The sequence below is a fragment of the Pongo pygmaeus genome, chromosome 1 (genome assembly GCF_028885625.2).
Source record: "Pongo pygmaeus isolate AG05252 chromosome 1, NHGRI_mPonPyg2-v2.0_pri, whole genome shotgun sequence".
Lineage (NCBI taxonomy): Eukaryota > Metazoa > Chordata > Mammalia > Primates > Hominidae > Pongo > Pongo pygmaeus.
The window spans coordinates 73,819,995-73,847,485 of record NC_072373.2 but is presented as its reverse complement, the minus strand read 5'-3'; the positions used below and the strand labels follow the sequence as shown (position 1 = coordinate 73,847,485).

The 27,491-nt window shown below is 35.0% G+C and overlaps 1 protein-coding gene across 4 annotated transcripts in view; it reads right to left on the bottom strand.

Moving 5' to 3' along the window:
- COP1 (COP1 E3 ubiquitin ligase) overlaps nucleotides 1-27,491 on the bottom strand; it is a 263,415-nt gene that overhangs the window by 160,849 nt on the left and 75,075 nt on the right. For all 4 annotated transcript variants that reach the window (XM_054475121.2, XM_054475142.2, XM_054475131.2 and 1 more), the window contains one exon: nucleotides 12,444-12,501. In XM_054475121.2, the coding sequence (XP_054331096.1) occupies nucleotides 12,444-12,501 (58 nt within the window). The remainder of the gene's footprint in view (nucleotides 1-12,443; nucleotides 12,502-27,491) is intronic.

Here is a 27,491-nt window from a genome sequence, read left to right as displayed (position 1 = left end):
CTAATCATTTGGATGGATGAAATTAAATCCACATTTCAAAACATACACTAAAATAAACTCCAAATAGATTGAGAATTTAAATGTAAAAAAATAAAGATGAGACAAGTATTTTAAGAAAGAATGGGTTTCTCTACATCCTGGTTGCAGGGAGAAGATTTTAACTGTGATTCAAAGATCTAGATGTAATTTTTAAAAGTTGATAATTTTAACTAAAAACTTTTGAATGGTAAAAAAACAAAAATAAAATAGGAAGAAAATATAGGCAACACAGGTCATAGGTAACAGACTAGTATTCCTAACATAACAAAGTCTTATAAATTGAACCCCAAAAGTCAAGCACCTAATAGAAGAAAAGGGTCTGTCAGCTAAAGATATGAGTATACTACTCACTAATAAGTATATACCAGTAAACATATGAAAACATAGTCAATCTCATTTATAATTAAAGAAACATAAAACTATTCTGAGATACATTTCTCACCTAATATATTGGCAAAAATTAAAAACTATGAAAAGTCATTCTGTTAGAGATGCTGTGGGGAAAACAGACATGTTTACATGTTGTTGGTGAAGACACAAACTGCTTTTGGAGGGTGGTTTATTTGATACTATCCATTCATACCTTTGACCCAGCAATCCCACTTCTAGGTATTTACACTGAAAGTACACCTCCAATAATATGAAAATACATAGGCACAACTCAGTCACTGCTCTACTGGCTGTAATTTCAAAATAATGGAAACTACATACTTGTCATTATATAACAAAGTGATTAAATAAATTACAGTACAACCACACGAAGAAGTCTCATGCAGCTGTAAAAAAGAATGAGGAGGACTTCTATGAACTTCCAGAGTTACCTTCCTCATAAATTGTTAAACAAAGTACAGAAAAAAAATTACTAGAAAGCTACCCTTTGTGAAAGAGAGTAAAAATAAGAAAATGTGCATATGTATCTGTAAATCTGACTAATAAAATTGGTGACCTAAAGAAGGTAAGTAGAAATGGAGTAGAAAAGATGGAGGTAGGGAAATTGGTAGAGAAGCTGAAAGGGTAGCCGTTATTGATTATAACATTTTATACAGCTCTGATTTTTAGAATCAGGTTAATATTTTACATACTCAAAAAGGATATATATAATAAGGATGGAAAGTGGGGTGAAATACAAATAGAAGTAAATGAACATAACTATTTCAAAGAAATATCACAACAAAAATTGAAGAAAATTAAACAAATCCAAATAACCTTTGAATATACTATATTTTCAGTATATATTCTCAGGCTAAAGACAAACGGAATTTCAAAGAAATATCTCTAGTTAGATTGGTTTTCTCAGCAATTTTCATGCTAACTTTCGTATATATATTCTAAGACTATGCAAATAAGTAAGTGTATTTTGATCATGACAGCTAGGTTTCCATCAGAAGAGGAAATTATAAATATACAAAGGACAAATGCTAGAATGAACCCTAAACACGCTAGAACAGCATGGATTGACCTCAGCTTGTATGGACTGACCACTGACCCTTGCCTACACTATAGAATATATTAACTAAAGATAAATAATTTTCTGTAATCATGAGTCAAGGAGTTGTTTTGGCACAGAACCTATCAGCTGGTCAGCATTGTTTAGTAATAATAATTGCATTCATGATTTTCATGATTTGCACCTGATTTCAGTAGGGTCTGTTAAAGCTGGTCACATAACCAAAATGTACGCATCTAAGTGACTGGAACCACCTTTGCAAAATTATGACTAAGACAGTGAAAGAGATCTAACCTAACTGACTCCATCTTATTTCTAACCTCCAAGCTGTCCTTGTTCATTACTGGGCACAGGCTTAACTAACTTTGGGAGGAACTTAGTTTACAGGTTTGTTTTGTTTTTTGTTTTGTTTTGTTTTTTTGAGATGGAGTCTCGCTCTGCTGCCCAGACTGGACTGCGGTGGCGTGTGCTCAGCTCACTGCAGCCCCTGCCTCATGGGTTCAAGTGAGTCTTCTGCCTCAGCATCCTGAGTAGCTGGGATTACAGGCATACATCACCACACCCTGCAAATTTTTGTATTTTTTGTAGAGACGAGGTTTCTCCATGTTGGCCAGGCTGGTCTTGAACTTCTGACCTCAGGTGGTCCATCCGCCTTGACCTCCCAAAGTGCTGGGATTACAGGTGTGAGCCACTGAGCCCAGCCAATTTACAGGTTACAGTTTAAAACAAAGACCATAACAGCCCTTTCCCCAAAACAAACCTCCTTCTTGCCTGGCGACTAGACAACTAACACTGGCCTCAAGATCAGAAATTATGGTTTAGAAGTTAGGCAGCTGGAGGCTACAAGATTCTGACCTTCCCTAAACTGCTCTTAAGATCAGTACTTGAGATATTTTGCAGACTCTGCACTTGACGGATCAGCTGGAAACACTCAGATTGATTAATTGTCCCATTTGATCTTATGTCCCCACCCAGGAACTGACCCAGTGCAAGAGGACAGCTTCAATTCCTTATGATTTCATCTCCTACCTAACCAATCAGGCACTCCTGGCTCATTGGCTTCCCCCAACCCACCAAGTTGTCCTTAAAAATTCTTATCCCCAAATGCTCGGGGAGACTGATTTGAGTAACAGCACAGCGGCTCTGCATGAATTACTTTATCACAATTCCTCTGTCTTGATAAATTGACTCTGTCTAGGCAGCAGGCAAGGTGAATCCATTGAGTGGTTACATGACTAGCTCACAATTAGAGACTCCAACCAAAAGCAGACTTTGGATCTCTTGGCACTCAGGTGCTTCAAGCCCAAGCCAGTAGTGATTCTAAATCTGGTGACAAAGCAATTCCTATGCAACCTAGCAGTGGAAGGACAAAGAATATTGTGACTGAACTCTCTGGATCCCTTTCAATAAATACACCACTGCTGCTGGGCTGTTCTGTATATCCAGTGCCTGTAATCACACTGTTCCAGAAATATAAACTGTTTGATTCCTGGGAGTCCTTCAGTAATCAAACACAGTGATTAATATGTAATTAATGCATATATATTATGGGTATAAATATATAACAATATATATTAATACATACGAACACATATATTTCCTAGCTCTGTCCACTGAGAAAGCTTGCAAGCAATGATACTCCAGGAACAATGAGCATACTGAAGATTTTTGGTTTTAAAATATATTTCTCCACTAAAAGAAAAGAGGTTTCTTGGATACAAGACTATTCCAGGACGGGGGCAAGGTCAGTAGGGAATGAAGCTGGAACATTATTGTCTAAGAAAGTACTTATAAAGAATGATAGAAATATGTCAAAAGGATACAGAAGTCAGTTTGAAGGAGCTCCAACTAGCCAAATACAAGATGATTTGAGTTTCAAAATTAGTAACAGAATATATATATTAATGACCCAGGATTCCACAACGATATAAACATACAAACTGAAGGACTAACTAATAAATGTGGAAGATATAAAAACTCAGAAAATCATCATTTGGACAACTAACACATTAACAATTATAAGTAAGATACAATGATAGATGCTCAAAGGGAAGAAACTTTACAGCAGTGAAATCCGGCAGCCACCATTTTAATCGAATGATCAAAGTTAACATCACCAGCACTGAGACAAATAGATACCATATGCCTCCAGATATGACAAACTAAGGAGGACAAAATAGGACTACTATAGTATTCCTGACGAAAATAGATAATCTGAATCTCAAGCATAAGGAAACACGAGACAAATTCAAACTGAGGGAAATCCTATAAAATAAATAACTTATACTCTTCACGAATGTTGATGTCATAAACTGAAGAACTGTACCAATTTAGAGGAGATTAAAGAGACATGACAAATAAATGCAACAAGTCATTCAGAATTGGTCCTGGACCAGAATTCTTTTTTTTCTATAAAGGGCATTAGTGAATACACTGCTGAAATTTAAACGGTAAAAAATTTAAAATTAAAAATTTTAGGTTTTCTGAGATATATCAATTTTTTAATTTTGCTAATTGTACTATGATTATATAAAAATTCTAAAGCAAAATCAATAGGCAATTACAAAAGTTCAGAAATATGACTCTATAAAGTTCATACATTCCTGGCTTCACTTACATTATATTGTTAGCATTTTTTTCAATTCAACTACTAAATATTATTTTTAAGAGCAGTAAAGTAATCCATCCTATAGTTGTAGCACTATTTCTGTAACTATTCTATTATGGCTGGGCATTTTTATTTTTCCAGAATTTTTGCACATATGGTTAATACCAGTATATAATCTTTACATAGTACTTAGAATCATTCCTTAAAATAAATTTGTGTATAATTACAAAATCAAACTATTTTAGCATTGATCACATGTATATACTGCCAAATTATCTTCCTGGAAGACTATCAACTCAACTACCACTCTCCCTTCACCTATCCTTCCCCAGTATGCACATGCTTGAGCACATACACTCATTGCAAGTAATAGTAATTCCATTTTGGAACATCCCTTTGATTTTAGCTATAACTATCAGATGATTTCTTTGGTACCTAGTATGATTCTATATTTTGCTTTTATTTATTTGCAAAAATTGAGTATTATTTCATGTGAGCTGAATGTGTGAATTTTTGTCTTTTAAAAATATTGATGTCCTGAACCATTTTCTCACCCTATTTGGAGCTTTCATTAAAAAAGATAAAATTGGCCTGGAGCGGTGGCTCATGCCTGTAATCCCAGCACTTTGGGAGGCAGAGGCAGGCAGATCACGAGGTCAAGAGATCGAGACCATCCTGTCCAACATGGTGAAACCCCGTCTCTACTAAAAATATAAAAATCAGCTGGGCGTGGTGGTGCGCACCTGCAGTCTCAGCTACTCGGGAGGCTGAGGCTGGAGAATCGCTGGAACCCGGGAGGTGGAGGTTGCAGTGAGCTGAGATCATGCCACTGCACTCCAGCCTGGCAACAGAGTAAGACTTTGTCTCAAAAAAATAAATAAATAAATAAAATTATCAAAATTTTTAATATTTTGAAGCAATTAAGCCATTTACTTGCCCTAATTATGACGCCTTTCTCAATTTGGGTTTAAATTTTGTTTGTGGTGCTTTCTTATATGTAGGGTAGATTTCTTTCTTAATTTCTATAGTTCTATTGTTGTTTAAATTATTGTTTAGCTGAACTGAACTCTTTCAGTAAGTGAAAACAAGCTAAATTTCCTTCAAATAGTTTCCCATTTGTCCCAACACCATGCATTTAATCTCTCCTTTCACCACTGATCTACATGACCACCTTTATCACAGACTATTAATTACTTTATGGTAGATTTTAAATTTTTATTTTGCTTCTTTTGTTACAGCAGTCTTAGAGTACATTTTAATAGTTGATGAGGTAAATTCATCATTAACCTCTGAATAATTCATTCTACTAATGAACTTTACAATGTTAATTGGCCACATTCTACACCCCCTTAAAAAAAACTACTGGGATTTCTTTTAAATTGGAATCTAATTAAATTAGTAATTATGGCTACTGGTCTATCCAAATTGTCCTAAAACTGACCTGAACTATTTTAATATTTTATATTCTTCTTTAAAATTACATGTTATTAAGAATGTGACTTTTATTAGTATGCATCAACACTGTCTTATTTTAATGTACTCAGTATCATGATAACAGCTAATTTCAATTTATGTTGTATATAGGCTTTTTTTTGGTCTTTCTATATTTACCATCAAGTGATAATGCAGCCTCTTGGATAAATAATAAGTTCATTTATTTTCATTCTTATCTAAAAATGAAAGCATTCAAGACTATGAATGTTTAGTACAATTCTGACCACATTCCAGAAATTTTTGATAAATAATGTTTCTACTAGCGGTATTTTTTGAACACACTGATTTTTTAACACACAGGTACTCAGAGCAGTCTTCATTTACTCTTTTCCAGACTGTCTGTCCATCTCTATTTGTTTATTTGGGGCTCTAATTCACAAAATGCAGACAATACTATTTATCTTGTCTTAGATTCAACCAATTTTTCGAAATTCTCCAAGGATTACAATAAATAACATATATCCTTTGATGCGAAGTATAGGGAGACAAGTACCTATTAAGCCATGCTTAACTCATTTCACTCAAAAAATCTAAACTCCTTCTAACAGCCTAAGAAAGCCATACATGAAATGTAGCCTCTGCTAAGTTCTTTTACCTCATCTTCTATTTTTATCTCCCTTGTTCACTTGTCCCCAGCTACACTGGACTTCTGAACTATGTAAGGCATTCTCCACCTCAGGGATTATTTACTTCTTGTTCTCTGCCTAGGAAGTTTTCCCAGGGACATTCACAGACATATCTCTGCTTCCTCACATCCTGGTCATTCAAAAGTCATCTATACTCTTGCTGTAAGTATCTTACCAACTAGATTGGAAACTTCATTATAGCAAGGATTACTATCTGTTTTGCTTTTGTCTAATGAGGTGTCCTCAGAGCCTAGTAAATATGAGGTACGTTTAAAACAAAAAACAATAAAACAAAACAAAGACAACCACAAAACCCCAAAAACCTGCTGGTTGAATAAATGAGTATTTAAAAGCAAAGACTCTGAAGCCATAATGTCTGGGTTAAAAATCTCAGCTCCCTCCTCTTACTAGCTATATTATGTGAGTCAACCTCCATAACTTCTCTGTATATCACTTTCCTTCTCAATAAAAAATAGTAATAGTATTTATCAGCAGGGCGCAGTGGCTCATGCCTGTAATCCCAGCACTTTGGGAGGCTGAGGCATGCAGATCATGAGATCAAGGGATTCAGACCATCCTGGCCAACATGGTGAAACCCCGTGTCTACTAAAAATACAAAAATTAGCTGGGTGTGGTGGTGTGTGCCAGTAGCCCCAGCTACTTGGGAGGCTAAGGCAGGAGAATCACCTGAACCCGGGAGGCAGAGGTTGCAGTAAGCTGAGATGGCGCCACTGCACTCCAGCCTGGGCAACAGAGCGAGACCTTGTCTCAAAAAATAAAAATAATAGTATTTATCTCACAGAGTAGTTCTGAAAGTTAGTTAATACATATGAATAGTTCAAACACTGTCTATGAAAAGTAACTGCAAAATACATGCTACCTAATTATTTAATTTATTTTTATTTGTGTGTGTGTGTGTGTGTGTGTGAGACGGAGTCTCACTCTGTCACCAGGCTGGAGTGCAATGGCACAATCTTGGCTCACTGCAACCACTACCTCCCAGGTTCAAGCAATTCTCCTGCCTCAGCCTCGTGAGCAGCTGGGACTACAGGTGCGCACCACCATGCTCAGCTAATTTTTTGTATTTTTAGTAGAGACGGGGTTTCACCATGTTGGCCAGGATGGTTTTGATCTCTTGACCTTGCAATCTGCCTGCCTTGGCCTCCCAAAGTGCTGGGATTACAGGCGTGAGTCACCACACCCAGCCCCTAAGTATTTAATTTCTAACAGATTTTGCTTTACATAAATTCCAATCCTTAATGATACTAAGTTTTACTACTTTTGGAAAGTATACATTTTATTTATATGAAAAAACTGTCTATTTTTTTCATACTTTTGGTTTTTTTTTCAGTTTTACAGTATTCTTTAGTTTGCATTTGCCAGGCTTATACTCGACTATCTGCTATTTCAATTGTTTTTGTCTCAATTTATGTTAGGTCTAGCTATTATTTGGAGCACAGCTAGAAATGAAGGGTAAGGCCTTCAGTGCAATGTATCATGTCAGCTCCATCTCAACACTAGTAGGGTTTCCTCCTCAACAACTACCCAGTCCTCTAACAGATGCTAAGAATTCTCCTGGGAGACCTGTTATTTAATCCTTAAGCACACATTTACCATGCATACAGTGACACACAGATTAGTCAACTCTTCTTCCGTATTTTCTCTTTTAATCATCTATAAATTATTCTAAGTTTTGGGTGTGAGGAGAGCAATATAGCAATAGGATTTCTTGTGGGAGGGGATGAGAAGATATTAACGCACAGTCTCAGTGCACTATCTCAAACCAAAAGTCTCCTTCACCACGTAAAAGTAAGTGCTACTCTAAAATATTTCAAAAAAAAAAAAAAGATTCTGATTGTTTTTCTTTTTCCTCCAGATTCAATTTTTTTTTTTTTCAAATCTTGATCCAAGGATCTACATTTTTTTTAAATGTTATTATACTTTAAGTTTTAGGGTACATGTGCACAACGTTCAGGTTTGTTATGTATGTATACATGTGCCATGTTGGTGTGCTGCACCCATTCAATTTCTTTTTAGAAAAGTTGCTATATCATGGTTGTGCATATCTGTGGGGGGTACATGTAATATTTTGATAGACGTATACAATGTGTAATAATCAATTAGGGTAACTGGGATTTCTATCATGTCAAACATTTATCATTTCTTGTGTTGGAAACACTGCAATTCTTCTCTTCTAGCTATTCTGAAATATACAATAAATAACTATAATTTCCCTACTGTATTATCAAATACAACTCATTCACCTAATCTAACTGTATTTTTGTACCCATTAAGCAACTTCTCTCCATTCCCCCTCCATGCCTTTCCCTTCTCTGCCTACTACCTCCATTCTACTCTCTGCCTCCATGAGATCCACTTTTTTTTTTGCTCCCATTTAAGACTGACAATATGTGATGTTTGTTTGTCTTTCAGTTCCTGGCTCATTTCACTTAATATAATGACCTCCAGTTCCATCCATGTTGCTGCAAATGACAGGATTTCATTCTTTTTTATGGCTGAATAATATTCCAATGTGTATATACACCACATTTTCTTTATCTTTCATCTGCTGATGAACACTTAGGTCGATTCCAAATATTGGCTATTGTGAATAGTGCTGCAATAAACATGGGAGGGCAGGTATCTCTTCCTTTCTTTTGGATATATACCCAGCAGTGGGGTTGCTGGAACATATGACAGTTCTATTTTTAGTTTTCTGAGGAACCTCCATACTCTTTTTCATAATGGCTGTACGACTTTACATTCTCAACAGTATAGGGGCATTCACTCTTTCTCCGCGTCCTTTCTAACATTTGTTACTTCTATCTTCTTGATAATACCATTCTAACTGTGGTGAGACAATATCTCATTGTAGTTTTGACTTCCACTTCCCTGATGGTTAGTGATAAGTATTTTTACACATACCTATTGACCACCTGTATATCTTCTTTTGAAAATGTCTATTTAGAGTTTTTGTCAATTTTTAAATTGGATTATTATTTTTTGCAATCAAATGTTTGAGTCCATTATATATTCTGGTTATTAATCCCTTGTCGAATAGATAATCTGCCAACATTTTCTCACATTCTGAAGGCTGTATTCAGATTCAGTTTCTACTGGTTTCCAGCTCATAGGATTTGCTAGAAATTCCAAAGTAGTGTTAATATAAATGGAAACTGTGGAAACCTTTTCTTGTTCCCCTATATAAAGTTTGGTCAAAGTCCTCCAGCCAAAGACCAATTAAAAAAACACCTGTAGTTAAACAAATTTTATTTATTGCTAGCAGCAATAAATATGAATAAGTGAGAGATGGCTCAGTAAGACAGTGTTAGAAACAACTTAAAGGATTAAGGCACTTGTGAAATAATTTGTGGGAGGGTTCAAGAAAGTGGGGCTTCATTAGGGTTGGATACTGTCAAGTGGGAATGATTCTGTAATTCAGTAACTTATGTAATGATAAATCTTATCTAGGAGCACAGAAGACTAAAGGGAGGCTAAAGTTTTAACCGGTAAAGAAGCAGCAACCACTCACATTGGTCAGGGTAGGGTTTTTTTTTTTTTTTTTTTTTTTTTTTTTTGTAGTTTGCACAGTGACCTTGTTTTTTAAATGTGGCTAGACAACTTTATGGCGTGATCTTGCTTTTTGTTTCGCTTCATCAGTCACAGGGAGTAGCCTTGTCTGATGTTGATGTTCTGTGAAATTATGTTCAGAAGGAGAACATAAATGGCTAGCTATAAATGCCAAGCCAGTTTCCAGATACAGGGACTGCTATTCTCTCTCAAGCTCGTATGGTATATTTCAATTTAAGGCTTTAAATTTTCTCCTAATGTATTCCATTATGTCTTACAAAATACTTGAATCTGGTATTTTCCTGGCTGTTCAGAAACAGATACAAACCAATCTACAAACTTACTACAAAAAAAGCACAGGCCAAATGCATACATTGTACATGAATATAATACAGGATGATGTACAGAGTAGTCACATAAACTAATCATAAAAGTAAAAAGGTAGTCATCCAAGTTTGTAGACAAGAAAAAGAAAAACAGAAGTGATATAATCCAAAAGGATTTATTGCTCACTTAGATAAAAATAGGTGTACTATTTTTTCAAATAAAGTGAATATACAAATAAATGTTCATTAAAAACACCTCATTGTTTTTTGTTTTACTATAAAGGATATTAGGGTAATTCTTTTTTTTTTGGCGGGGGAGGGAGTGGGGGGAAAGGGTCTCACTCTGTCACCCAGGCTGGAGTACAATGGCATGATCTCAGCTCACTATAACCACGGCCTCCTGGGTTCAAGGTATCCTCCCACCTTAGCCTCCCAAGTAGCTGAAACCACAAGCACATGCCACCATGCCCAACTAATTTTCTTATTTTTTGTAGAGGCAGGGTCTCACCATGTTGCCCAGGCTATATTAGGGTAATTCTTAAAATCTGAAAATCTAGAATTTATAAATAATATTGTATCAATATTAACTGCTTGAATTTTAAAGTTATATTGTGATTACATAAGACAAGATCCTTGTTCCTAAGGAAATACATGCTGAAGTATTTAAGGGTAAAGAAACATATGTGTGTACCTTACCCAAACAATCCAGAAAAGAAATTACATATATATGTAAAAGAAAGGCTGAATGAGAATGATAAAACAAATGTGATAAAATGTTAAGTGCTTAGACAATCTGGATGTAAACTATAACGGAATTCTTTTTAGTATTTTTGTAATTTTTCTCTAAGTCAAAACTTATTTCAATATAAAGAGTTAAAAAACGTGGCTGGGAGTGGTGGCTCACGCCTGTAATCCCAGCACTCTGGGAGGCCGAGGTGGACAGATCACCTGCGATCAGGAGTTTGAGACCAGCCTGGCCAACATGGTGAAACCCGTCTCTACTAAAAATACAAAAATTACCCAGACACGGTGGCGCACGCCTGTAGTCCCAGCCACTGGGGAGTCTGAGGCTGGAGAATCGCTTGAACCCAGAAGGCAGAGGTTGCAGTGAGCCAAGATCACACCACTGAACTCCAGCATGGGCGAGAGCGGGACTCCGTCTCAAAAATAAAAATAAAAAATGGCTGAGCACGCTGGCTCACGCCTGTAATCCCAGCACTTGGAGAGGCAAAGTGGGGAGGATCACGAGGTCAAGAGATGGAGACCTTCCTGGCTAACATGGTAAAACCCCGTCTCTACTAAAACTACAAAAAAATTAGCTGGGCGTGGTGGCATGTGCCTGTAGTCCCGGCTACTTGGGAGGCTGAGGCAGGAGAATCACTTGAACCCGGGAGGAGGTTGCAGTGAGCCGAGATGGTACCACTGCACTCCAGCATGGAGACAGCAAGACTCTGTCTCAAAAAAATAAAATAAAATAAAATGTAAAAATAAAAAGTTTAAAAAAGCATATTAGGTCTCAAAAATAAGCTTGACAGATATCAGTATCTCCAAGCCAAAGATGAAGAGAGTAAAGGTTAAAATACTCATACAACTAATTCAAAGAAGTCAAGCTGATTATCTATTTTACTCAAGACTGTGGTCTTTATTCCATGGAAAAGCTGTAAGTTCCAACGTAATGAAGCGTAATTCAATGACAGATTTATAATTTTCATTATCTCTAAGATAAACCATGTCCTGATTATTCATAATTTTTTTCCTAAAGTATTTCCTTCCTCTCAGGTTCTGAAATTAACAGTAAGTTTTAAAAAACTGCCAGGGATAGTGGCTTACACCTGTAATCCTACCACTCTGGGAGGGTGAGGCAGACAGATCGCTTGAGTCCAGGAGTTTGAGACCAGCCTGGACAACATGGTGAAATCCCGTCTAGATCTACAGTAAGTACAAAAATTAGCTGGGCATGGTGGTGCACTTCCATAAGGCCAGGTACTTGAGAGGCTGAGGTAGGAGAATTGCTTGAGCCTAGGAGGTCAAGGCTACAGCATTCCAGCCTGTGTGACAGAGTGTCTCAAAAAAACAAAAACAAAGCAAAACACTTTAGATTTGTTCCATCACAACTTGGTGAAGAAAATAAATTTAAGTTCTTATCATTGAAAAAGGAAATATTAATATTTGATTCTACCATTATGCATAAGAGCTATTCAAGTGCTAATCAACACCACTGCATTCAAAATGGTTGTCTTTGTGACAGGACATTTTAGTAAACTAATCTACGATTTTATAACTCAGAAAATTATACTCATGGTATCATTAAAGCAAACAAAGATATCGTTTACCTGAGAACTGCCACTGAAACCTGGAGGTTGGCTGTATTCTGTGGAATCAATAATACTACTGCAAAATGAAGAGAGAAAAATGTGATTTCAGTATTTACATTATTTTAACAACAGAAAAAGTAAATCTAAAGTATATCATATATAAGCCCAGTATTTCTAATTTCTAAGCAAAGAAAATATTTATTGCCAATCATTAGACATCGAATAGACAACCCACAAAATATCAGCAAATATTTAAGCAATTTACCACTTCAACCCACCACCTCAAACATATAAACCAAGAAATAATGTCAATAGGGGATAATCACAAGGCAGGTGTCTATATAGATTTACTTGTTTATATTTCATTTTCAGACAGGTTAAGGTTGGAGAACTTTAAGGAAAAGAAAATTTACACTATTGGGAAAAGAGCACAAGCATGCAGTCAAAATCTATGGTTAACACACCCTGCTATGCCATTAAAAAGCTATGCGTTCTTGGACAATTAACTTATAATCAATTACTCAAGTTTCCTCATCTGTAAAAATGAGGTGATGAAGGCTAGCCATTTATATATTATCTAGAGTCCCTCCCAGCTTCAAAATATTATAATCAAACCTCATGTGAAAAACAGAACTATCAAAAGAATAAAATAAATGTTAAAATAACAATAATCTTGTCTTTGTAACCCAAAACCAATATACTAGTTTCCTCTGCTCTGGTCAAACATAATCTGCCTTCTCCATTGGTTCTTTTTATTTGGTTATATCCTCTATACATTCTGTCTAACCCTAAAAAAACCTCCAGAAGTGTAGACTATCTTTTACTTCCTCTATCTTAGCATTTCTATCTTACCATTTCATCATTCCTATCTCCCTCTCATCTTTAAATAAGCCTTACATAAAAAACTATCAACAACTGAAAATCACATGACATATATACCAACCATATAAACGATTATTTACTTTTTGTAAATTCTTCTTATTTCTACTATAAACATGTTTAGGCCGGGCACGGTCACTCACGCCTGTAATCCCAGCACTTCGGGAGGCCAAGGCGGGCGGATCACCTGAGGTCAGGTGTTCGAGACCAGCCTGACCAACATGGTGAAACCCTGTCTCTCCTAAAAGTAAAAAAATTAGCTGGGTGTGATGGTACACTCCTGTAATCCCAGCTACTTGGGAGGCTGAGGCAGAAGAATCACTTGAACTTGTGAGACAGAGGTTGCAGTGAGCCAAGATCACACCATTGCACTCCAGCCTGGGCAACAGAGCAAGACTCTGTCTCGAAAAACAAACAAAAAAAAACAACAATCAAAGTTTATATTCTTTCTACCCTATAAAATTTAAGCAATTGAGATTACTAATTAGAATGGTTCTATATGTAAACATACAAAATGATTAATTACTTAGTACTGAAAGAACCTCAAAGGTTAAAGCATGGGAGGTACTCTAAGAAGTACACAGTTTGAATTTTACCCATAGAAGTGAATAACCTAACTCTGGGCAAGTGATTAATCTTATTTGGGCTCTAGCTTCTCCATCTATTAAATGATGAAGATACATCAGAGAAGTATGGGATTTAAATAAGATAATGCATGTAAAGTTCACAGTATGATGCCAAAATATGGTAAACATTCAATAAATTTTAGTTTCTTTTATTAACAAAATTAGTAACATAAAACTTCACATTTTCAAAAATAAATCATATGAATCTGTCTACACAGCAGTCTTTTTTTTTTTTAAGGCATAGTTAATGGGTACAAACACACAATTACATGAAAGAAGTAAGTTCTAAGGTTTGACAGAAGATTAAGGTGACTATAGTTAACAACAATGTATTTATATTTCAAAATAGCTAGAAGAGGCCAGGCATGGTGGCTCATGCTTATAATCCTAGCACTTTGGGAGGCCAAGGTGGGAGGGTCACTGGAGCCTAGGAGTTTAAGACCAGCCCGGACAAAATAGTAAGACCCCGTTTTCTACATATAATTAGCTGTGTATGGTGGTGCACGCCTGGGGTTTCAGCTACTCAGGAGGGTGAGGTAGGAAGATCACTTAATCTCAAATGGTCAAGGCTGCAATGAGCTATGATGGCATCGCTGCATTCCAGCCTGGGCAAGAGAGAGGCCCTGTCTCAAAAAAACAAACAAACAAACAAACAAACAAAAAAAACAAAAACAAAATAGCCAGAAGAAATGATAAATGCTCAAGGTGATGGGATATCCCCCAAATACTCTGACTTGATCATTACACATTCTATGCATGTAAAAAACATCACAAGTACCCCCATAAACATGTACAAAATATTACGTATCAATGAAAAAATAAAGAAATAAAGTTAGATGACTGCCAAAAAATGCAGCACATAAAAAACAAAAACCTTAATTGTTTCTTAACAATTCCTATAGCAAAACTCAATTATAAAAGAGCCTTTGAAGAACTTAACCATATAAAGAATTCAAATGTTCTTGTCATGAGTTTATTTTGATAAAATGTAACCATTACTTGCCTTTCCTATAGAGTCACACACTGGTGTGACAAGATTGCATGCTATTTTCAGTTTACTCCATCCAGAGACTAAGAGGACTCAAAGTAAGGTAATAATGCATTAAAAATCTCTGTTCTTCCTACTAATGAAACTCAATCCCTTAGCGTTTGTATAACACTAATAAAATTGTGTAGTTGCATATTTAGAGGCCTATAGAACAGAACATTTCCAGCTATGCATTTTTATGGATTTATGATTCAGAATTCTGTGACTGTAAGCCTAAAAAATGAATGATATTGATATCTCAGTGTATACAGTGATGTAACTCTACATTTCAAATATATGTTAAAAAATACTCATCAGTTTGTTGAAGATAAAACTAAGAATTAAAAATAGTATCTTATTAATGATTACACAATATGAAACTTATTTTCTACCAGGTCTTAATTTTATTCACTAAGAAAAAGGTATAATGCAGACTACAACAGAAAAATTTGAATAATAAAACCCATTAATTCTGCTTAATATATATATTATACGTTCATACACACACACACACACACACACACACACACACACACACACAGAAAAGAATATTAGAAAGCACTGACAGGGCTGGGTCCCTCTTGACTCTGGTGCTATACTACTACTTAACTCCTGACTCATCCACAGTCACTAGATGGCAGTAACAATATCAATAGTACCACTTACTGACGGTTTACTATGCACTAACCTAAATAATTTAAACTTCACAGCTCTAATGTAGATAATACTATTATCATTCTCATTTCTCAAGTGAGAAAATTCAGGCACTGAGAGATTATATATGTGGCCCAAGATAACAACACTGGGAAATAGCAGAGTTATTATTCAAACCCAAGCAGTCAAGTTCCAGAGTCCACAAGAACCAACACGCTATATAAACTAAATAGGCACCTTATGTTCTCTAACTTAAGAACTGGAAAATCCTGGATTAGCCTCCACTTTGTAGACATATTTTAAAGAGAAAAATGAAAAACAGTAACGTATAAATATAAGACAGAATCATATATTTTTCAAATAAATGTCAATAAAATTACAGAAGTTATACTAGCTTAAGAAACCGTGGCAGGCGGATCGCCTGAGGTCAGGAGTTCAAGACCAGCCTGGCCAACATGGTGAAACCCCAACTCTATAAAAATACAAAAATGAGCCGGGCATCATGGCAAGTGCGTGTAATCCCAGATACTAGGGAGGCTGAGGCAGGAGAATCGCTTGAACCCAGGAGGCGGAGGTTGCAGTGAGCCGAGATCACACCACTGCACTCCAGCCTGGGTGCTGGGTGACAGGGCAAGACTCCATTTCCAAAAAATAAAAAAAAAAAAGCTTAATAAAGACATCAAAAGATGTCAAGAGAAAAAAATTTCAGGGTAGTAACTAAAATTGATATAGGAGTGACACACTTTAATCAAAAGATAATGAAACAGTTCTTAATGTTCTTGCTGGTAACAATGAGAAGCTTTGCTAAAAAAAAGTAAAAACAATGCAGCTGTTAATTTGAGGTATCAAAGAAATTCCGCTATGCAAGTAGATGTCTGTATAACTATTTCCACCTAGATTATTTTCCTTCAAAAGCAAAGACATATTTCCTAACTAGAAAGCAGATTATTAAGTCAATTTCACATATGAGGTATACTATAATGAAGAGGTAGCCAAGAGAAAACAATAGTTTACTCTTGGAAAGATAATAGGCATATTGATTTTCGACTAGCCTTTTATATTGAAAAAGAATGGTTTAAATTTAAATTATTAGTGGATACATTAGCTAATTAAATTATAAAGAGAAATTTTAAATCAATGAGCAAAAATAAAGCACACTGAGATCATTTTAGGCTAAACATAGACAATAAATATGGAATTATGAATAAGGGAATCAAAGAGAGTCCAAAATGCCACGTACTCACATAAAATTAGACTATTATCATTGATTTTTTTTTTGCTATAGACGTAAAAGAGAGAAAAATAAACTTCTACATTTAATAAATAAACCAAGTGGGGCTACAAATAAAACTTGTTCCTTTCCAGTACTCTACATATAGTTACTGAACCAGTTTCTCCAAAAGAAAACACACCAAACAAGAAGTAACCTGAAAATACTAAATTTTTAATAATTTAATATTTTTAATATTTAATTTTAAATTAATAGTAAATCCCATTTATTGAGCAACCAAAATTGTTGTGGCCCCAATTTTGCAGAGACCTCCAGAGATACTAGAAATCATTCTTCATGTTTTTTCTTGTTTTATTCCACATACCCTTTAACATTTGACACAAGTAGTCAAATATATCACCCAAAATCTATGCAACTAATCTGTCAACAACAATAACAGCAGCAGCTAACATTTATTGAGTTATTACTATGTACCAGACATTATTTTCATTTCTTTAAATGTCGTTTGTTTTTTATTTTTATGTTTTTAGAGGTACAATCTCACTCTGTCACCCAGGCTGGAGTGCAGTGACACAATTCCACAGCTGGAATACTACTTTGACAGTTGCAACCTGTACATGTAAATGCAGTTCTCCTCTAGGACAGTATTTCTAAAATAGACTTCCTGATTTTGATGCAAAATCCAACTAAAAATTAAAATGAAATCTTCTCTCATTGCCTGTTTAGAAACAGACAATACTAAACTCTTCTCATGTTATCTGAATTTCAAGGACACAAATTTTGTATAAATAAATGTCAGTGATGACAATGGCTTTTTAGCAATACGTAGATTTTTGGCAATATAGTTTGGCCTTAAAAAAAAAAAAGTTTGGCCACGCCTGTAATCCCAGCACTTTAGGAGGCCAAGGCAGGCAGATCAGGAGGTCAGGAGATGGAGACCATCCTGGCTAACACGGTGAAACCCCCCTCTACTAAAAATACAAAAAATTAGCCGGGCATGGTGGCGGGCGCCTGTAGTCCCAGCTACTCAGGAGGCTGAGTCAGGAGAATGGCGTGAACCTGGGAGGTGGAGCTTGAAGTGAGCCAAGATCACGCCACTGCACTCCAGCTTGGGTGACAGAGCGAGACTCCGTCTGAAAAAAAAAAAAAAAAAAAAGGTCTGGGCTCAAAAAGATGATTTAAGGCCTAAAATTCAAAACTCTGAAAAGCAAATGCTATTTTGCAACCTATTTAAAGGTAAAAATAAAAAACCTGGTCTGAACACATCTGACATCATGTTTTTATGTTGAAATATTACTGCGCTTGATTATGGGAAAGTCCCTCTTATTCTTCCATCAATATTACACGATATGTGGCATACGTACTCTGTTACCTTTCCAAAATCGGTGAAGGCAGGAAAGGAATATGACTATACTCTGACCCAAAAGAGTTCCAAAAACATTTTGGAAACTTAGATATCACACAAATTTAGGTTTACTTAAGGAATGCAAGGTTAGTTCAACAACAAAAGTACTAGGCCACAGAGTACTTATCTATGATTTCTACAGAAAAGACATAGGGGCAATTTATTCTTCAAACAACAGACGCTATCACAGTGTTTCAGAACTCCAGAAAAAAATTTCCCCAGCACCTCTCGTCTTCTTTTAATTAGTACATGGTTACAAAGAGTAATAGTTACATAATGCATACAGGGACTATGGAACCTAATACTTATACTGCCTTTTAAAATGTTTATTACATAATAATTCTGAAACTGAAAAAGGAAAGCAAAAGAGCAGCTCATTTAAAAGTTTTTTTTTTTTGTAAGAGGAGTTTCCTTAGAAACTTACTGCTAGCAGATATAAAAAGCAAGCGTGAGGGAAAATTTCTAAAAGATGGAACAGGTCTGAGTCTATTGCTTTATCACTTTTGGAAGTAAACTACTTCGGTTGGTAGAATGTCAAAAATAGACAAAAATAAGCTCAAAGGAATAAGACCAACAAGACTGATTTGCCTCCAACAAAATAAGTGAAAGTTTCAGTTCACTACACAAAGTGGTGTATTTGACTAGTTTGTATTCTATTACTACTTTCCAACAAGTTGGAGTAGATTACAATTTATTTGTAATTCACAGTAGAAATTTTAAATTATCAGATGATATAGTTGATACAATCCATCAGGGTTTAAAAAAACAATTATCTGAAATAACCTCAGAAGTATTCCAGAAATAATAAAAAGAAGCATTCCAAAAACAATTAATTAAAAATTCAAAGGTTCGGGGATGTGGTGAATGGGAAAAATATGATGGGACTTCGGTAGGAGAGACAGCATGAACAGCAGAAATGGTAAATGGTAACAGCACACAAAATTTTACATTTGTATACAGTTGTCCTCATACCTAAGCAAGTTTTACCATGTGCAGCTTTGGTTTCCCTAGGTACCCCCATTTCTGACCTCCTAGAATCAAAGTATATCTATAATAATTAAAGCATAAAGAGTTTCCTATGTGACTCTAAATGACTCTAACCTGAAAGGACAAAAAGCCATAAACATGAGGCTCTAATCACAGCATATAAATGGAATTAACAGGGAATGGTTGGTATATACCAATAATTTGTTTCCTTTACAGAGACTTGATTTTTAACTTTTCTGGCCCTCTCAAGCCCAGAAACTTTATCTGAGGTATTTCAAAGACATTACAGAAGAATGTGTAACTTTACAGAATAGAGTAAAAGAATTAAAAATCTTTACCCCCACCCTGCACAAAACATGAAATATGCATTTATAAAATGTTTGTGTTGAATATTTGAACTTTCTCTTATAAAAAGGAAAATAAGCATGTCAGATTTAAGAATTTATTTAAAAACATGTCAGTAACACAGACTTATCACCAATTACTTAATCAATCTTCCCATATTTTCTAAAGTAGCATCTCTACCACTCCCAAACCCCAGGCCGGCATTTGAATCTCTAAGATCTACCTCAAACCTAATCAATCAGATTTTTAAAATCTGCATTTCAAATAGGAGTCTTGGTTGACACTCATGAACACTGCAGTTTGGCTTCTTCACACCTCAGATTTCAGAATTTGAATGAACTTTTAACATCATCATCAAGCAGTGATTTTAGATCTTTTTAATTTTTTTAAATTTTTAATGTTTCTGGGTACACAGCAGGTGTATATACTTATGAGGTACAAGAGATATTTTGGTACAGGCATGCAACATGTAATATCACAACATGGAGAATGGGGGTATCCATCCCCTCAAGCATTTATCCTTTGTGTTACAAACAACCCAATTATACTTTTTAAGTTATTTTTAAATGTACAATTAAATTATTATTGACTATGACTATAGTCACCCTGTTATGCTATCAAATACTAGATCTTATTCATTCTAATTAATTTTGTTTTATCCATTAAACGTTCCCACCTCCCCTACCCCTCAGCCCCATACTACCCTTTCCCAGCTTCTGGTAACCATCTTTCTATTCTCTATCTTCACGAGTTCAATTGATTTTTAGATCCCACAAATAAATGAAAACGTGTTGTTTATCTTTCTGTTCCTAGCTTATTTCACTTAACATAATAACCTCCAGTTCTATCCATGTTGTTGCAAATAACAGAATCTCATTCATTTTTATGGCTGAATAGTACTCCATTGACTATGTGTACCACATTTTCTCAATTCATTCATCTGTTGATGGACACACAGGTTACTTCCAAATCTTGGCTACTGTGAACAGTGCTGCAACAAACATGGGAATGCAGATAACTCTTTCATGTATGCGTTTCCTTTCTTTTGGATATATAGCCAGCAGTGGGACTGCTGGGTAATACGCTACTATTTTTAATTTCTTGAGGAACCTCCAAACCATTCTCCATAGTGGTTGTACTAATTTACATTCCCACCAGCACCATACAAGGGTTCCCTTTTCTCCACATCTTCACTAGCATTTGTTACTGCCTAACTTTTGGATAAAAGCCATTTTAACTGAGGTGAGATGATATTTCATTGTAGTTGTGACTTGCATTTCTGATGATCAGTGATGTTGAACACTTCTATATACACTGGTTTGCCATGTTTGTCTTCTTTTGAGAAATGTCTATTCAAATCTTTTACCCATTTTTAAATGATTATTAGACTTTTTTTTCCTATAGAATTTTCTAAGCTCCTTGTATATTCTGGTTATTAATCCCTTGTCAGATGAGTAGTCTGCAAACATTTTCTCCAATTCTGTGGGTTGTCTCTTCACTTTGCTGATTGTTTCTTTTGGTGTGCAGAAGCTTTTTAACTTGATATGGTACCTTTTGTTCATTTTTGCTTTGGTTGCCTGTGATTGTGGGGTATTACTCAAAAATTTTTTGCCCCGAGTCTCCCCAATGTTTTCTCGTAGTAGTTTCACAGTTTGAGGCCTTTAAGTCTTTAATCCACTTTGATTTGAACTTTGCAACAGGAATCAAGTTTCATTCTTCAGAACATAAATATCCAGTTTTCCAAGCACCATTTATTGAAGAGAATATCTTTTCCCCAATGTATGTTCTTAGCACCTTTGTCAAAAATGAGTTCACTGTAGGTGTGTGGATTTGTTTCGGGGTCCTCTACTCTGTTCCATTCGCATGTGTCTGTTTTTATGCCAGTACCATGCTGTTTTGGTTACTATAGCTATATAGTATAATGTAAACTCAGGTAATACGATTCCTCTACTTTTGTTCTTTTTGCTCGGGACAGCTTTGGCTCTTCTGGGTCTTTTGTGATTCCATATAAATTTTAGGATTTTTGTTTTTCTATTTCTGTGAAGAATATCATTGGTGTTTTGATAGTGATTGCAATGTATCTGTAGATTGCTTGGGTAGTATGGACATTTTAACAATATTGATTCTTCCAATCCATTAACATGGCATATCTTTCCAGTTTTTTGTGTCTTCAATTTCTTTCATCAGTGCTTTATAGTTTTCATTATAGATATCTTTCACTTCTTTGGTTAATTCCTAAGTATTTAATTTTATTTGTGGCTTTATAAATAAGAATATCTTTTTATTCTTTTTCACATTGTTCACTGCTGGCATATAAACATGCTACTGATTTTTTGTATGTTGACTTTGTATCCTGCAACTTCACTGAATCTGTATCATTTCGTTCTAATAGTTTTTTTGGTGGCGTCTATAGGTTTTTCCAAATATAAGATCATATCATCTGTAAACAGGGATAATTTGACTTCTTCCTTTCCAATCTGGATGCCCTTTATTTCTTTCTCTTGTCTGACTGCTCTAGCTAGGACTTTTAGTACTATGTTGAGTAACAATGGTGAAAGTGGGCATCCTTGTTGAGTTCCAGATCTAAGAGGAAAGGTTTCACTTTTTCACCATTTAGTATGACTAACTGTAGGTTTGTCATATATGGCTTTTATTATGTTGAAGTGTGTTCCTTCTATAACCAGTTTATTGAAGGTTTTTATCATGAAGGAACATTGAACTTCATCAACCTCACTTCTTTTTTCTTTTCTTTTTTTTGAGATGGAGTCTCACTCTGTCACCAGGCTGGAGTGCAGTGGTGCAATCTCAACTCACTGCAACCTCTGCCTCCCGGGTTCAAGCGATTCTCCTGCCTCAGCCTCCCGAGTAGCTGGGAATGCAGGTGCGCGCCACCACGCCCAGCTTTTTGTATTTTTAGTAGAGACGAGGTTTCACCATGTTGGCCAGGATGGTCTCAATCTCTTGACCTTGTGATCCGCCAGCCTCGGCCTCCCAAAGTGCTGGGGTTACAGGCATGAGCCACTGTGCCTGGCCATCAACATCACTTTTTAAGTATCAACTGAAATGATCATATGATTTTTATCTTTCATTCTGTTGATGATTTTAGTTCTTATCAAGAACCCAAGGATATTTTATGGAAATCCTGAAATGCCTACTAATTAATCATAATTACTACAGTTTTTGCAACAGTTTGATAATTTTAAATTATTGGAATCAAAAAGTCTATTTACACCAAAATTTAAGAGAATAATCAATTCACTCACATATCTTATTTTTCTTCCTAAGAATATGTAACCATGAGAACAGGGTTCTAGGGTCTGTCATATTCACAAATATATCCCAGTGCCTAACAGTGTTTTTTAAATTTTTATCTTTAATTGACATAATAATTGTGAATATTTACGAGGTATAAAATATTTTGATCCTTGCATACATTGTGAAATGATCACAGTATAGCATATCCACCACCTCAAATATTTCTTGTGAGAACATTTAAAATCCTCTTTTGCTATTCTAAAATATACAATTCATTATTATTAATTATAACCACCTTGTTGCACAACAGAACACCAGAATTGATTCTTCCTAACTATAACTTTGTACTCACTGACCAACTTCTCCCTTCTCCCCATCCACCTCTAATCTCCGTTAACCACCATACTATGCTCTACTTGTATAAGTTCAACTTTTTTAGATTCCACATGTAAGCAAGATCATACAGTATCTGTCTTTCTGTGCCTGTCTTATTTCACTTAACATAATGTCATCTTAAGCAAGATCATACAGTATCTGTCTTTCTGTGCCTGTCTTATTTCACTTAACATAATGTCATCTAGGTTCATCTGTGTTGGTGCAAATGACAGAACTTCCTGGGTCTTTTTAAGGTGGAATAGTATTCTAGTGTGCCTGTCTTATTTCACTTAACATAATGTCATCTAGGTTCATCTGTGTTGGTGCAAATGACAGAACTTCCTGGGTCTTTTTAAGGTGGAATAGTATTCGTGTGTGTGTGTGTGTGTGTGTGTGTGTGTGTGTGTGTGTGTGTGTGTGTGTGTGTGTGTGTGTGTGTGTGTGTGTATATGTATGTGTGTGTATGTGTATATATATATACATACAATATCTGTTTTAAATCTATTCATTCATTTAGATAAATACTTAGGTTGTTTGCATGGCTACTGTGAATAATGGGACAAAGAAGATGGGACTTTTTTCATAGTGATTTTATTTTCTTTGAGAACATTCCCAGTAATGGGATTGCAGGGTCTTATGGTAGTTCTATTTTTAGTTTTTTGAGGAACCTCCATAATGTCTTCCAATGTAGCTGTACTAATTACAATACCACCAACAGTTTATAAGAGCTCCCTTTTCTCCACGTCCTCATCAACACTTGTTTCATCTTTCTGATATGACCAATCTAAGAAATATGTGAGGTGATGTGCATTAACTTGCATTTCTCTGATGATTAGAGATGTTGAGCCTGTTTTTCTATATCTATGTCTTCTTTTCTATGTCTTCTTTTGAGAAATACCGGTTCAAGTCCTTTACTCATTTTAAAAATAGAGTTGTTTCATTGAGTATTTGTATATTTTGTTCCTTGTATATTTTGCACATTAGCACCTAATCCAATATATGATTTACAAATATTTTCTCTCAATAATTGGGTTCTAACACAGTGTTTTATACATGCCTGGTCCACCTCAAATACTGGCTGAATGACTGAAAATAAATTCTTCAAATATTCTAAAGAAAATCAGAGTTTCAAGAAAGGTTTTCAGAACTTACTGAATTTCTATTACCTATCAATTTTAATGAGAAATTACAGGTGTACGAAGAGTATCCCCTATATTATTGCCATGGAAGTTTGTTTCCTGTGTTTTGTGTTTGTTTTTGTTTTAGTTCACAATCAAGATTCCTTAAGATTCTTCAATTATTTTACTGACTTTGGCATCAAGTTCAACTCCTTGGCATGGTTTAGGGTCAGAATTAAGGCAAGTAACCTTTAGTACTCACAAGAATAAAACAATCAAATGGTTTTACTACTCCCACATAAAGGTAAGCTTCATTAAAATACAGCAAAACACCACGTATGTTCAAAACTCTCCAATGTAAGTGTAGTTGAGATTTCTTAAAATCTGTCTGTAATCACCTAACCTTCAAGGTTTGAGAAAAAGTATTAAATTGTGCACAGATAATTTCTTGTATTGTCATAATCTTCCCCTTAAATAAGCATTAGTTCAACTTGATCATAAAAACATTTCATTGCCTGCATTAAAAAAAAAATTCCAAACAAAATAAAGTTGTTGAACCAATAATAATTGCCAAAAAGTACTAAGAACTTAAGCATTAATATGTGAAGCGGCAGACATTGACAATGCATTGGTCATGGGTAATAATCCAGCCGAAGACTCACTATGCAAAAATAGGCAAGATGGCTCACTTTTCATCTACTATACTAAAGAGTCATCCCTGTCCTCCATATCCCTCCCAAGCATATATTCTTTCAATGACCAGAGATTAGTATAATTGCATAGAATGACATGGGTAAACTAGAGGAATGTCTTAATATAGTCCAGAAGCTATTATGCAGTATCGTTTCTTAAATATCATTAATTTATTCAAATTATAAAATATACAAATTCACAAGGTATTAGATCACTATCCTACATATATATTCTTAATGTTAAATACTCCTAGCCTCCATAAAATGATTCCTTGTTTTTTCCTATTGTCCCTTTACTTTGATTCATCTGGAATTTTGTCAGAATTATAGAAATACAAATAAAAGGTATGTCTCAAAAATGTCTGATAAATAAAATCAAATGTCATATAAAAGTCTTACCTATATATTTTATTCATAAATCTCCTCCTTCCTCTAGCACAGAAAATAGGCAATTCAGAATTCAAACTAATGCATGTCTGCATGACAATTTTTTTAAAAAATGAATTAAACTTTCAATCAACAGCAATCTCTTATCAGTAAAAGCATTTTAAAGATGAGAGATTGTAGATCAAAAAATTTTATTTAGTACTTGTATTTTGTACTACATTTATTTACTATCTTAGAAAAACATGACTTATTAGGCAAATTTAACTCCAGCAACTATCTGGATCTTATAAAGCATACCCAGCTGAAGGAGACAGAGAAGCTTCAACTAATGTATCATTTTTCAAACTAAGTTATCTGATGTTCTGAACACACAGAAGAGACTAATAACTCACCATTCCAAAATTCCTTAAAGACAAAGAATAAAGCAATTATGAGATAACTATTTCTAAGACAGAAATCACATTAATAAGATACATTCAGAAATTTAAAAGCAAAGTTACTGCAATGGCTTTGAAGAGGATTTAAAATCTAACGAATAGTATGCCAACGTTCCTCATCATACCAGATTTACAGCTAACCACAGAAGGATAAGGCTAGGTTCATACTAAGCTAATGGCTTCATAGGCTTAATAATAAGTTATTTAGCTCTGCTTCCTATACAATTACACATAATATTAAACTAAATAATATTTAAAGAGCCTAAAATCCTCATGTGTTAATCCACATAGAGTCCACCTAGTTTACCACTCTCAAAAATTCAGAGATAATCAAACCTGGTCCAAGTATGTTTCAATATAAAAAAAAATCAGCATTGTCCTATTTGCCAGGAAGAGAACCTAACAAAAATGTTTTGCTTTATTATTTAAATAAAGTCTGAGCTAAAAAGTTAAAAAAAGTCTAAAATATTAACAATACTCTAGAAGGGCAGATAGGATATATATCCTCATAATCACCCTCCCATACAAAAGAACCAATTCCTCTTGACAATAAGTAAAAGAGACTATGCTTGCCTACCAATCTCTAATTTACTCATTATTTGACACACATAACTATGCAACAATAAAATGTAAACTATGGTTTATACTGATAATTGTGAAGACTTTCTTCCTTAGAATTTAAAACAGATTAAAAAGGTTCTAAGTATAGCAGTCATTGGTTTGATTGATTCTACGGAAAGTTTGAAATGGATGAAAGCTTAAAAGGTTAAAAAATTCAACTGATTTTTTTTTTTTTTTTTAAAAAACATACCTCACCTCAACGAAGCATGGCTGATAGCTTTTATAGCAAGATTAAAATAATTAACCTAGTAAGTATACTACATGTGATGCTTTAACAAATTCACAAACTGTGAAAATTAAATGACATTCTAGGTTAGGTATATATTTACTCAAAACCTTGTATTTAAGTCCCCATTATATATAAATACATAAAAATGTGGAAGTATAAGAAAAAAACAATACTCACAGGATTACAGTACAGCATGGAAAACATGTATTTTTTCCAAAGTAATACATATTATAGAAACAGGATCAAAATAAGTAGAAATCTTTACAAAACAAAACAAGTGGTTAATTCTATCTCCTGCTTCCTTTTCCCTTCCCCTAAGTTTTTAGGGAAACAGCATCTGAAAAAAAGAATAGAAAGACCTCACCCTAGGATTGGGGTCTTTGGGGATAGTTACTTAACAGCTGAATCCAGGAGAAGTTTCTAGGCAAAAGGACCAGTGTAAGCAAAGATACCCTAACATTCTGCTTTGAGAGTTACATACAATTTTAAAGCACAAAAACAGTAGGCTGGGGCTAGGTAATCACGGAGGGTTATGCAAAGAGATAGATCTAAACCAATGTACATGATAGGCAGCTCCTGAAAAATTTTAAGCAGGAAAGAAACATCGTATTTCTGGCAATAACACATAAGAGGATAGGTTAAAAGATTATTGCTAGATGAGGCGAAGCTAAGGATCTAAACAAGGCAGAAGCAGTAAAATAGGATATGACAATTACAGCTAATCAAAGTAGGTAGAATATAAAGTTCTATGAGGGGCTGGGAAAGGGAGAGAACACCATTATCTGGCTTCTGCTTTTC